The 14,688-nt window shown below is 34.5% G+C and overlaps 1 protein-coding gene and 1 long non-coding RNA gene across 2 annotated transcripts in view; one reads left to right on the top strand and one right to left on the bottom strand.

The window, feature by feature from the left end:
- The window catches only part of LOC140057546 (uncharacterized), a 76,447-nt gene that overhangs the window by 42,333 nt on the left and 19,426 nt on the right, over nt 1–14,688 (bottom strand). The window contains exon 2 of the long non-coding RNA XR_011846961.1: nt 1,975–2,144. This is a non-coding gene — a long non-coding RNA (uncharacterized lncRNA). The remainder of the gene's footprint in view (nt 1–1,974; nt 2,145–14,688) is intronic.
- LOC140057006 (uncharacterized) lies at nt 3,867–8,644 on the top strand. Its single transcript, XM_072102540.1, has 2 exons — nt 3,867–4,856; nt 4,997–8,644. Exons 1-2 carry the CDS (start codon nt 3,867–3,869, stop codon nt 5,984–5,986), a joined length of 1,980 nt encoding a protein of 659 aa, XP_071958641.1. The 3' UTR covers nt 5,987–8,644.

The following is a 14,688-nucleotide window of genomic DNA, read 5'->3' as shown; positions in this document are numbered from 1 at the left end:
CGTGGTTAGTTGAATGACCTGCCCTGAATCCATATTGAGATTCATGTAACATATCATATTTACACAAAAAAGCGATTGTTTGGTCATATACGACCCTTTCAAATACCTTAGATATACATGGTAATATCGATATCGGTCTATAATTTTCTATGTTCTCTCTTGCTCCTTTTTTATACACAGGAATTGTTTTAGCAATTTTTAGTTGACAAGGAAATACACCCGATTGAAGGGATACATTGATTATATGAGATAACGGTTTAGCCAGTATATCTGAGTTATTTTTTATATAAATGGTACCAATGTCATCACAACCACTTGACTTATTTACATTTAAGTCATTAATGTATTTAATGATATCGGACTCGGATACAGCTCTAAAAAACATTGAATTCAAAATGTCATGTTGTATTTTATATTCGGTGTTACTATTACGGTTATCATCACCTGTCATTTGGTCACCTATATTTATAAAGTATGTGTTAAACGCATTGGCTATGGATGTTGGGTCATTAAGTTGATGGGAGTTGATTTTCATTTTTTGAGGCATGTCTTGATGTTTCTTCCTACCTAATAATGAGTTTATGACACCCCATGTTTTCTTTATATTACTCTTGTGCTTTTCAAATTCATTTTTGTAATAAATAGTTTTCCTTTCTCTTATTATTGATGTTAACTTATTCTTATATTTCTTATATTTAGATTTATTTATATCTGTTGGTTTCTGTTTATATTTGATGTATAATTTATTTTTGGTACAAAGAGATTTTTGAATTCCATATGTTATCCACGGGGATTTAATTGTATCTACTTTTAATCTAACTCTTTTTAGTGGGAAATGCTTATCTATCATTGTTTTTAAAGAATCTGAGAAACATTTATATGATTCATTCGAATTTTCAATGCTAGTTACATATTGCCAATCATAGCCCTGTAATTCAAGTCTAAATTGCCGTTTTTGTTGATCAGTATAGCTTCTTTTTATTATAAATTTTTCTGATCGTGGTAATGAATAATTTTCTGAATCATCCATGCAGAAAACTGCAAAGTGGTCAGATATGTCGTTAACTAATATCCCTGTGTTAATATTTTGGAATTCCTGATAATTTGTATAAATAATAATAAAGTTCAAATGCAAACGTACATCTAGGGGAAGCCCCGAAAAAAAAGCGCGCAAATTTAATGCTTAATATAGCTCAATATTTATTTAAATCAATTTGTTGAAGAAATTAAATATATAAATATAAATAGGTATTGATACAGTTGGGTGGGTGGCCTAGAAAAAAAATCGGTTGCTATAATGTATACTACAGTACACAGTTATCACGGTTAGTGTACTATATTATTAACATATCCTCTATGATGATGTAGGTAACCACGGCGTTCCATTTTTGACGTATATACACTTTTATTTATGCTTGCTGACTGCCAGCGATCTAGGTAGGCCTACGCGGTTGTATGGCGGTGTCCTTTGTACAAATTGTTCGTGCCCCGAGTATGGGTACGATACACGCGTCAATATTGTTACATCCAGGTACCAAAATGCGTTTCAGGTGAAAATAGGCTATTCATTTCGCAACTCTTAGAAATTTACAGACAGCAACGGCAATGGTGACCTCTAATAAGAAGTAAATTAGCACGGCGCTGAAACAATGTATTTTAATCAAAAGTGAAAGTACGCTTTTTTCCCAATTTTTTTTTTTTCCTTATGGTAGGATAATTTTTTGTTTTTCCAGATTTATAGGGGAGCGTGCGCCCCCATCTGGATCCGCCACTGACTCATTTTGTAGTTACATCCAGATCCAGCCATGAAGTTTGTGACTAAATTTAAAAAATCGGGGGAAAGGCCCCCATTGGGTGTCCTATAATCTAACGTTTTTAGGGCATTTTAATAGAAAAAGTGATTAGTTTTTGTCAATTTGTTAATGTATGGTACATTGAAAATGGACAATTGAATTGTTTGTTGTATAGGCCTACCTTTAATTCAAAATGCTTTGTGTAATCTGCTTTTCATAGAACATTCCAAAGCTGAAATTAAGTGCCATACAAATATCTTTGGAAAGCTTCCACCTTATATCCCACATGTTTGCTTTGGCTTTGCTGCTGAACATGGCCGTTATTGTCCTCTTGTGCAATAAGCTGAAGTGCTAAAAAAAAACAACATGTTTTTCTCGATATACCTTTATTATTCAAATCGTTTAGAAAAAAAAAGCACCATAAAGGTCCATTTATGTTTATTTTGTGAATATTCTGTGAGACTCGACTACAAAACTATGTTTTGTGGTGTGTCACCGTAAGCTAAGCTAAGCTTTTTTCAGTGATTATGGATGATCTTTTTTTGTTTTCGTACGTCAAGCCTTATGGATGACTAATGAATTCATTTTTATTGACGTTTCATGAGGGGTCCCCAACTTATGTATGAAAATAAATATCGTGATCGGGCAGCGTTCTCACAATTGAATGATCTTGTATTCTGGGTATTTGATTTGTGGACACGAATACCTACATCAAAACATTTTATCTCTCTGCGTGTACAACCAAAGCACATGCACCACATGGTCTCACTGGGCTGATTTAGGGGAGCATTAACCCTTTCACTGCGTATACCCGGTACTACCGGGTATAAACAAACGTCGTTGAAGTGCGTATACCCGGTAATACCGGGTATGGGCAAAACAATGATTTAATCGTATTTGCCTATAATATATAGCACCCTCTATATTTGTTCGATGAACTTGAATATTTTTGCAAGTCATTAAAAAATTTTTACAGCAAAAAAAAACCCCCCTCTATAGCTGTATTATTGTCTTGAAAATCATGCGCCCTCTATAGTTATATTATATATAGTATAGTGTATATAATAGTATTCTATCTTGGAAAGTTGTTTTGAGTAGCGTAATGGCGGCCATTTTGAAAGTAACCAGCCAGCCCCAATAGGGCAACATTGTGTTTATCACAACACGCAAAAAAAAAAAATTCTGAAACAATAGTTAGTTTTGTACTATAGTGAATTTTTGGAAAATGTCATTATTTTCACGATTTTGCCCCAAAACTTTGATTTGTGCATAATTTTTATAAAACAATAACAATAATTCAATTTTTTTAAATATTTTTATTTGATATACGTATCTTTATCAATATTCAGTTGGAAAAACGTATTCCATAAGAATTTCTTATACAAAATATAGTTTTTATTATTGATTCGATAAAAAACACGAAATCCAAAATACCTGTAATGACGTCACATGACGTCATCAATATGCAAATTACATTTTTTTTTATACCTAACTGTAGACTAACCTTTTGCCCATCACACACCACAAAAATAATTACACAATTATCTCAATTAGAAATAATAATTAATTAATAATGCTCCGCAGTGAAAGGGTTAAAGAAGTGGAAGAGGGTTGAAGCCTCACAGCTTCGTATTATCGACTGAATACAGCAAATTGTATTTAATTTAGTAATGTTTTAAATTACCAATTGGTTGACAGTCCGAGTGCATGTTGGCTATACGGTATGCATTGATCGCAAACCAAAACACCTGACTCTGTGTGAAGAATGATCAAACAATCGGCGGTTCCCACACAGAATCTCATTTGTGTTTACCATCGGAAAAAGTCTGATCGTTTTGCTGATTGTTGTGTGATACATGGGAGTGTTATTTTTGGGCCAACTAGGTGCCACTCATGAATTTTATGTGTGCGAGAGTACCATTTCCGTGTCATTTACCAAAATTCGCTTGGGCCATGTGGCTCAAATACTTAGTGTCTGCTTCCCCCCCCCCCCCCCTCCCACCAGTGTGCCTCCCTCTAAATCCATATGTAAATTACATCTTGCAGATTACATTTAGCTGAGCTGTACCAAAAATGTCTAGTGGAAAAACATACAAAAATAATGCCTCTAACAGACGTTCGGGTAGGGCTGGTAAGCCTATGGGAAGCGCTAAGCAATCAAAATCTAGTAGCAGCAGCAATAAAAGCTCAAGCAGTACAGGTGCAAGCGCAAGTGGTGCCTCTGGCAGTAGCGGAAGTAGCAGCAGTTATTCCAGTAGTTCTGGGTCTTTAAAAAAAACATATGCTGATAATGCACCCAACCGTAAAATTGGTAGAGTTGGCATGGATCATGGAACCAAGGTAGTCCCTTCTAGCAGTTCAGCAAGCAGCACCTCTAAACCTAAAACCTATGTTGATAATACATTCAACCGTACTCATGATAGAGTTGGCATGGATCATGGAACCAAGGTAGTCCCTTCTAGCAGTTCAGCAAGCAGCACCTCTAAACCTAAAACCTATGTTGATAATACATTCAACAATACTCATGATAGAGTTGGCATGGATCATGGAACCAAGGTAGTCCCTTCAAGCAGTTCAGCAAGCAGCACCTCTAAACCTAAAACCTATGTTGATAATACATTCAACCGTACTCATGATAGGGTTGGCATGGATCATGGAACCAAGGTAGTCCCTTCTAGCAGTTCAGCAAGCAGCACTACTAAGCCTAAAACCTATGTTGATAATACATTCAACCGTACTCATGATAGGGTTGGCATGGATCATGGAACCAAGGTAGTCCCTTCTAGCAGTTCAGCAAGCAGCACTACTAAGCCTAAAACCTATGTTGATAATGCATACAACCGTAGAGTTGGTAGAGTTGGCATGGATCTACGAACTATGCCTATTTCGAAGAACTCACACACTGGCAAAAAGCAGGTTAAAAATCCTGGAGTTAAGCTATATAAGGATAATGAAGCAAATCGAAGAATTGGTAGAGTTGGAATGCCATTTAGAACTGTGCCTGTGAGTTCAAAGAAAACTGTGTATCTGAGGATGGCTTTTGAACATGTTATGTATACTCCGGTATGTTTAATTACAATTTAACTGCATACTTCATATATAATCTCCACAATTTTTTTTTTATTATAAGAGGCTTTCATTAAATATTAAACCGACTTCATATTGTACATACAATTTAATATATTTCCAATTATTATTTACAGCATGCAGAATTTACACCACCATTTAGAGCAGATAGAAATTTGGAGTCGCATTTGTCTGAACAGTTTAATCGTATTGAGTTAGGCATATCAAGAAATCAAGAAGCAACAAAAAAACCATTTGAATGGTATGAGCATACAATTCTTCAGTTCCGTGACCTTGATCTCGGCAAGAAAATTGGCCATGGTGGCTTTGGCGACATTCATGAAGGACATATGAAAGGGGACAAAGTTGCTATTAAGAAGTTACGTGTCCAGCGTGTGAGTCAAAAGAAGTTGACTGAGTTTGAAGATGAAGTTCGAATCTTCTGCAAACTGAAACACAAGAACATTATTGCTTTCTATGGTGCCTGTATCAAGACACCTAACCTCTGCATCGTGATGGAGCTTATGGATGAAAGTCTATATTACCAACTGCATGTCAAGGAGTATGAGTTCAGTGATACGGAGCACGTATTTATTGCAATGGAAATTTCCAATGGTCTTGGATACCTTCATTCTGAGAATGTTGCTCACTGTGACATAAAACCAACAAATGTGTTGATCAACATTTCTGCTGAGGGTGGAGACAAGCACGAAGTAAAGATCACAGATTTCGGTTTGAGCAAGATAAAAAACTACTCTGAAACATCACATTCAAGGACAGGGGACGACGACGAAATGGTACGGGAAGTTGGCACTCCACGTTATTCAGCACCAGAGGTTCTTCGTGGTGAATTACTTAACACTAAAGGAATGATGATGGCAGATGTCTACTCATTTGGTTTGGTTATATTTGAAATATTTAGCCAGGATGAGGTTTTTCCCGATTACAACAAAAATCAGTTGACAGAGAATGTTGGAAAAGGTGAACACATGCCAGCGCTAAATGATCTGGAGTCTGGCCCGCTGCAAGACTTAATGCTGAAGTGTTGGGAAAGAACTCCAACCACACGTCCTACTGCTGGTGAATGTTTTGCATCTTTAAAGGAAATTTACCAAGCAACCCTTTAGAGTCTCAGTGGGAGGAGGATGAAGAACAAGATTTATTACACAATACCCATGGGCGACTATACTCAAATGAGGTTTTGCACAGTAAAGGAAGATAAGTGAATTAAAAAAAATACATTTGGCGTGCGTCCACCAAGACAAAATGCCAAGCTTCAATGTCGTTTCACCACCAAATGTGAAACAGCTTTAGGAGTTTTTGACACGAAATAATTTGTTGGTATATAGGGAATATACATTTTATTTGGGTGATGGACATTATTAACATTTACTATTTTTGATATATTGTATCTTATATTGCATTATAAAATGAATATAGAATTTTAACTTCAAGTTTAGCTATAGTTTTAACACATTGACTGCCAAGGCATTTTCCGTAATTTCTGTCCCAGTGCCAAGTCCCATTTACATATTAAATTACAGTTTGAAAGTGTAACATCTGGTCACAGACTATCATGATGGGGTCAATATCTGACCCCCATCCTCTGACCCACCCTATCATCGAGAGATAAAAACAGTAAACCACACTGAATCATTTCATCCTTTATTATTTTTATTTACTATTAGCGCAATTTATGACATGTTTGAGATGATTATATTGAGTGTGAGGGCGCCATCGTATCAACCATATTCAATGCATGAGGGAATAAACACAAACAAACATATGACATTTATTTTTAGATTATCGTTTACGTACATCATTCATAAACTGCCATGCGATAATTCCTGTTCCAATCACCACTGCCAGCGATTCTACATACAATACAAAAGTGCTACGATTTTGACGTAGTATTACGTCTTGGCAAGTAGCGACACGCAATTTTTGACGTATAAATACGCCGTGGCAGTGAACGTGTTAATTGTAACTACTATTTAAAACTTTAATATTTAAAACAATATATATATAAATTTTCAGTGGGTATTTATTATTTTATGTTTTAATCAAAATTTGTATTATGAGTTTGTAATTCAATGTATAGGCCTACAATAGAAAGAGACAATGGTTTTTAAAGTACTATGGACCTTGTTGAACAAATTTTGTGGAGAGAAGGAAACTGCTCTTTATTTAAGCAATGAAGGAAAATTGGCTACCTAGACAAACACCCATGCCATCTTATCATATCGGGAAACACTTGACTCAGGATTTATATGCTATAAAGCTGTCATTTAAATTATTTTTTTTACGACAAACGACATAAATCAATAAAAATTTCCATCATCCTCTTCCTATACTTTATAGTTTAACTTCACAACATAAGCGGCTCCAAATTAATTATCTCTTTTAAAAATGTATATCAATTGATGGCATGAGTCCAGAAGCTGGTTTTCTTATTTTTACACCTCAATTTCAACTGACATTTAATGTCACTATTATTTTTAAATTTTAGGCCATAATTGAATAACAAATTTAAGATTTAGATTTCATTTAATATATAATAAGCAAATAGTATAAAATTGGTCTAAACTCTGTGCTTTAAAAAATAAAACTCATGTAATTTGGCCCAATATTTTATAAAATTTCTAAATACTGTATAGATTATGTGTATGGTTGCTTTGGTTTTATATAATACCTCAAACCATTTTACTGAAGCTTAATGCTTGGAAATAACGATAACAGTGGCCTTTTGTTTTAATAATGTGCCTTGTGACAATACAGCTATTGGATCTAACAACAATTAAACAGATAGCTGTTTAGTCAAGTGGCACACCAGTGACAATGCAAGGTTGCTATTATTCCATACACAACATATTGTATATGTGCTTTAAAAATATCTACAGATAGAGCTTACAATTTATATATATCTTTTATATATTTTTTTGTATTGTCTTTTTAAATTTGTTATTGAAGACCCCATTGGAAATAAGTCTCAATGTGAGACTTTCATGGGCTATCCTGCATCTCTGTTTATGTATTTTCATCATTTTTTAATTGTATATATCTCTGTTTCATAAACTGTTTGTTTGTTTGTTTTATTCAGTACTCAAGAAATACAAAAAAAATACCAGGATGACCCATAAAGCTGAAACAGCTTAATTCCAATGGGGTCCTTTCCTGTGTATGTCTTTTTAATGAGATGCTAATAAATCAAATCAAATCCATGTTGAGAAGAAACAATTTCTAAAAGTTCTACTGATACGGACTGAGGTAGTTACCATCTTTAAATTCTGAATAGAACAGAGTTTTATGAGATGCATCCTAATAACAAATGTTGACATACCACATTTTATGAATGTAACTTTTATTCAATTGACACAGTAACAGACTGGGGTTACAAGGGGATGACATCTGAGGCTAGACACATAAGGAAACCAGATTTACACCTGGTCTGCATCTATTTGATGTCACCTATATTATCATCCCATTGGACTATAGTTCAGTAACCTCATCTGAACGATGCAATTCTTATGCAATTCAATTGATATCATATGATAACCTATGTCAAGATGCTGTATAATGATATGAAATCATTACTTAGTATATATTGATGAGTTTTATAAGTTGGCAGAAAATTGACATTGTCATACATAACTGAAGTTTGTTTGTTTGTTTTATCTTTATACTGGGTAACCTCTTCAGTCAAAGACTGGTCTCCCAGAGGGCTCAGTTGGTGATCAGTGGCTGTGATGTACTAATACACCGGGGTAACCCCCTACTTGTCTCGAAAGATGTACTAGGTTCTTTAAAGTGCACACGAGCAAGTTGTGTACACTGGACCTACGGTTTATAGTCCTTATCCGAGAAGACTCGTTCTACCACCAGAACCATGGAGTGAGTGAGCCTCGAACCTCTGCCGATGTTATGGCCACGTGATTACGGTTCCACTGTCTGAACCGCTCGGCCACTCACTCACTAAGAGTAATATATTAATGTGTTGAACTCATAGATTTATTATACATACATTTTCGTTCCTCCTATTCTATGTCATATAGCTAGAGTCGACGGCCTTTAAGTAGAATACTAAAGTGTTTGTTAAAAATTGTTTTCGATTGTGTAATGGCTTGTCTGATTTCTATACTTGAGAGTCAATTAAGTGATAGAAAAATGGTTTGAACAGCCTGGGCATTGAACAGTTCACATTAATGACTGTAAGTCACAAAACCTGGTAGCCATGGTGAAACTAGTTAGAAGAAACCAAGATAGTCAGTGACCAACATAACTACATACACATTTATTCTAGCCTAAGAAACCAGAGCAGAAAATGATAGATTACATCCAACCCTAAAGTCAATAACGAATATTCATCCTCCAGCATCTCTCAAATTAAAATAGCATTAAAAAAAAATAGGATAGCATAAAAAGGGATGGAACCAGGGAGCACTAGCACTACAGACACCCCTGGATCCAGGCGTAGAAAGTAGGGCCTATGCAGTGATAACAGTGCCAAAATCCTGTAGACACCCTAAGTCTAATTAATCTCAAGTACAGAATAAAATTCAGTGACGCAGTGAGCTTTTATTACCCACATTAAACATAGATACCAAAGCCTAGCAAAGGTAATTTAATGATGATATGAGCACATGTTGGTATGAAGTCACGCGACAAACTCATTCACTCGCTAGCAACTACATTATTTATCATGTGACTAAAACTCATTTATCTGTCACTTAACACATTTACACATCTGACGATCTAAATCATGTGACACTAATATTTAGATGGATCCAGACATTCTGCACATACAAAATATTAGCAGTAAATAATAACACTAATATATCATACAAACACCGTAAACCCTTCCTTTAGGACCACCCTTATTCAGGGGTCACCTTTATTAAGGGAACACTTTCCTGTGAAACAAATTTAAGTGCAATATGTTTTAACACTATGGTCAAACCTACAAAGAATACAATCCTATTAACACTTTGACTGCCAGAGGTTTTTTCAGTTAGAAACTGCCACCGCCAGCGTCTTTAGCCCAATTCGATGTTTTTATTAAAGCTGATTGAAACTATGTATGTGATCGGATTTACATGTAATTTAGACTAAAATAATCATAAAGATTTTAGCTTTACAATGGTACCAAGAACGATTTTCAAATCGCAATATGTAAATCGTAATAGTAAAATGAAAGTAACCCACTTTTTGAGTTTTTCGTAGTTTCGAGCAAGAAAGTCGAGATATTCGCGATTTTGTGCAAGACATCACAATATGAAAATATCGCCCGGTGAGATCAACAAACAACGAAAAAGTTACTTACACGGCACCGGTAGGCCTATAAAAACAAGTTATCACTATCGAAAAATGTATTACATTTTATAAATCATAAATCTTACATCAATGTTTTGCCAAAATCCACATAGTAAAGACACCAGGCCTAGTTAACTAGCCTAAAGTTGGTCCGGAACCGTTTTATGACTAGGCCTAGACTATAGCCTAGTACTACTAGCCTAGCAAGTAAACTGATGATAATATTCATACCATTTCTAAACAAGTTTGTTGCGTGAAACTCGGCCACTTACAGAGAAGCACCAAAACAATTAGGGTATACATACAATAATAAAATCAAAGACTTAATTTCATACTGAAAATTCATCCATTATTTTTTATTCAGATAACAAACAAACATGCCAATCCACATAAACCTTTGTAATGCTTCGGCGGCATAGCTAGCGCGCGTACGATACACAATGCGCCAAACCATCGCTGTACGCGCTACTGTGATGCGCGGTGTATGTTATTTCGACAGGTACCATTTTGACAATCGTTCGTAACCAGATTAGTTACTTTCAAAAAGTAAAATATTTACGGTCCAGACCGAATATAGTGTCCATATTTATAGTATATACCAATAATTAACCTATCTACCGGATTTCGTAAAAAAAACGCAAAAAACGAAGATCTTCGTGTTTGGCAGTCAAGCGTTGTGTTTCCAAAAACGAAGATCTTCGTGTTTGGCAGTCAAAGTGTTAAGGGGATAATGTGTTGCTCAAAGGATATCCCTTAATAGGGGTTCTACTGTATATCAATAATAATTGTTGAGCATTTAATATTTTAAAAAAAAATCTAAATAAATTTTACAAAGAATTTGGGCAAAAAAAGAATAATGATGGAGGTTTGGAGAAGATAGGCTTCACCATTGTATATGCGTCTGTTTCATATTTCCCAAACAAGTTAGGAGTTGGTTTGGAGATACATAATAATAATACTAACCCTGTAGCGGATGGATTTAACATGACTTAAAAATAAAGTTTAAAATACCAAATAAAATAACTGTTGTTGAAAAATTGTGAAATGTAAAATTCCTAAAGATTCCTATCTTGTTTTGTACCCAGACAGACACAAGACCTTCAAACTTATACCATCAAAGAATACAATCAGCTGTTAATCTAACATTACCCTAAATTTATTTAACGTTGTGAATGGTATTTAATGGAGTAAAAGTTAGGCCGAAGTTTAAAATGAAATTTACAAACACATGTATAGGATTAAGGAGGCTATAAATATGCACTTACAGAAACGTACGATCATTTGGTTACCTAGCGTGCGGTCTGCAGTCACGTAATGAAAAATACAACAAATTACATGAAAATATTATTGAAACTTTTAAACAAAAGCCAATATTCTAAATCAACGCTTAACATTGAAAATGAATTTAAAGTAGGCCTACTAATTGTCTTTTAGCATTACAAAAGGTTTCTGCTATTAAAATTGTTTATGTATTAATATATTATATATATAATATTTATTCAACCTGTTAGTGGCGGTTTCATCGCTGTTGGTTGACAACTGAATAAAAAAAATAAATAAATAAAAAAAATATAAATATTGGAAGATACACCATGGGGTAGAGGATAGGGAGTTACAGAATGAAACTACTTTTAAATTTTTGCTATCTATTTTTGACAGACTATTAATGTTAATGCTCGATCCCACATTAGAGAATCATAGATCCACCCCTTAATATAATACTTGTTTGATATTACAATTGTAAGGATTGGTTCTATTAATATAGAAAAAATCAACTAATTGATATTTATAAATTGATTTACAATTACCTAATTGCTTTTACAGAACAAAAATTAATTTCTACTTTGTGGTCATACAATTTTCAGTTCTTTTCTTCTTTTATTGTCTCATTTGACATGCTCATTACCAAGTCCAGTGTGCCTTGTTAAACATCAGAAATGACAATTGATGTCCATCAAATGAAAATGTTATTATAAATGCCCTCTTGGTCATTGATAATCCTTCAAAATTAAAGTAATAATGTGAATAACCTAAAGCTACCTTGACCATTGTTGAGGTCACGATAAAACGCCTCTGGACATAGTAGAATCCAAGCCAAAAATCTTTCTGATGATGCGATAATTGAATGGAATTGGTTGTTTGGACCAATCTGTATCCTAATGATAAACAATGTACTTGTAACAGAATGGAGTATAGCAGTGTAATGCTGGTAAATTTGCATATATATAAAAAAAGTCTGAATAAAAATGTCGGGATTTCTTAATATTTCAAATGAGATTACAGAGGAATCTTGGTGATATTGTATGAATCCCAGCAGGAATAGAGGGAGGAAAATGGTGTACAGAAAAATTGAAATGCAGGAATTGCTAATGTGTATAAGAAAATGAAACATTAAATGATAAACAATGGAGCATGCCAGTGCAATGCCGCTAAAATAAGGATTAAGCCTATTATATAATTTTAGGATTTTTCAAAATTGTGGATGAGCCTACTATATATAAATAATATACCAAGTTACTTCAAGGTAAAAACAAATCAAAAGAAGGGGATGAAATTGGCCTAGAGAGATTTTTATAGAAAGTGAAGTTATAAATATATACAATCCTTGCACAGATTCTTTATTTCATTTAAAAAAGTGCATTTTCCATTTTTCTACTGAGACTACCTCTTGAAATTTGTTTTCTCCTACATTAATGTTTGCAGCACGTATCCTTGCACTCTGCAGCTTCCTATCCTAGGTCCACCCTTGGCAGACTACTTAGCCAAAGGCGTATCTAACAGGTCGGTCATCTGTGATAATTTCTACCAGGAGAAATTCATTTATATCAATCAAACTCAATTTCAGTTAAGTTTTCCACCTTGTACTCTAAGTAAAAACATTTTTTGGTAGAATGCAATTACTGTTAAAATAAATAACTAAGAAAGTACAGTTCATCTTGACAAAATAATATTAAAATAAATTCCACATGTATATAATTACTAAAATACTGTTTATTTAAACAATCCCTCTTAGGATTTAAATTTAATTAGTGAAACGGACACAAATTTAGTTGTATTTATTATGTACTGGCCATTATCTAAATTGAAAACTTTCCGATATATTACTATTTAATGGTAAATCTACATTTAAATTGCTATAACTTAGTGGCTGGACAGACAGTGGGCCTACAGTATAACACTACCAATATGAATAGACAATATGTCATTGTTAAATGACCAGGCATTATAATAAAAGAAATACAGATGAGATTGCCTATGCGAAATGAATTAGGTAGAAGGGCGCCAATATGCTAGCAGCTAAATTTAATTTCTCATTTAGCAAATGAAGCAAACCAAACTAATTTCAGCTTGTGCATTGATTTAAGATCAGAGACATACTGTATAGTTAAAATCTCCAATTAAGAACTTTCCTGATGGTCTTCAGTTCTATGATCTGAAAATGGGGACCTCCTAGATACAGAAATTAATACAAACATACAGAAATGTTGATGTGCAGACTATTTCTACTTACCGTATATTTCGGTGTATAAGTCGCACGTTTGATACGCAAATTTGACCTCTAAATTAAGGGTGCGTCTTATACACCGAACATAAATGCCTCATCACACAGATTGCACATATCGTCACGTCGTTTGCTAGGCCTGAGTAGGCTAAACTAGCTACAGTATACTAACACAACGGCAACCTGCTTCTGCCTATTTTTCAAGGCATTTTAGCATGATGTTATACTAAATATGATGAAAAGATTTGTTCATTATGAAGCTGTTGTAGGCACTCCGATAAAATTTCATTTTTAAACGTTTACGATTGGAATAGCCTATGCTAGTATTTATTTATAGTTATACGCACGATCGCCGTACCCCACCGCAAGCCCTTCTTGGCGGTACGGTATTCGACTAGTATATTCTCCAGGTGATTATAGCATGGACCTAGCATACACACTTCTCGAATACATAGATACTAATCGAATACGACTGTCCGTGAAAACGTGCGCCCTCTCGAAATGATCGAGCGAGGCTAGCCCACACACGTACGTGTTACACACACGGTCATGCACTCGATGTTGCGGGTGCGAAACTCATGAATAACAAGTTAGAAAGAACTTGTTGAGGCTGGGTAAGAAAAAACCTAAATAAAGGAACGCCGTTGTAGATATAACAAAATATATTATTACAATAATATTGATTACAATTTAAAAAAAAATTGTTTTGATGAAATATAAGGTGCGTCTTATACATCGACGATATAAAAAATACCGATATTTTACTCTCAGTTAGGGGGTGCGTCTTATACACAGGTGCGACTTATACACCGAAATATACGGTATTTTAAGTTGGCCGAGTAGTTCAATTCTAACTTTTAAACAAATTATATCCCTTTTCACACAAAAATTAGAGAGGTAATACCAAGAAAGTGGTGTGGTGTTATTGTGTGGGTCTACACCCCTTGGAACTTTGTTTATGTAATCACTGTCTACTAAAGATGGTTGAATTGAAGCCTGTCTGGACCATTGCACACA

Source organism: Antedon mediterranea, chromosome 8 (assembly GCF_964355755.1).
Source record: "Antedon mediterranea chromosome 8, ecAntMedi1.1, whole genome shotgun sequence".
Classification (NCBI taxonomy): domain Eukaryota; kingdom Metazoa; phylum Echinodermata; class Crinoidea; order Comatulida; family Antedonidae; genus Antedon; species Antedon mediterranea.
The sequence above is the reverse complement of the archived record's forward strand: the minus strand, read 5'-3'. Positions and strand labels throughout refer to the sequence as shown.

Excerpts from the sequence above, each read along its gene's own strand:
- LOC140057006 (XM_072102540.1), top strand. The coding sequence starts at position 3,867 with ATGTCTAGTGGAAAAACATACAAAAATAATGCCTCTAACAGACGTTCG. Across the intron at positions 4,857-4,996 it reads AACATGTTATGTATACTCCG|CATGCAGAATTTACACCACC; the intron begins GTATGTTTAATT and ends TATTATTTACAG.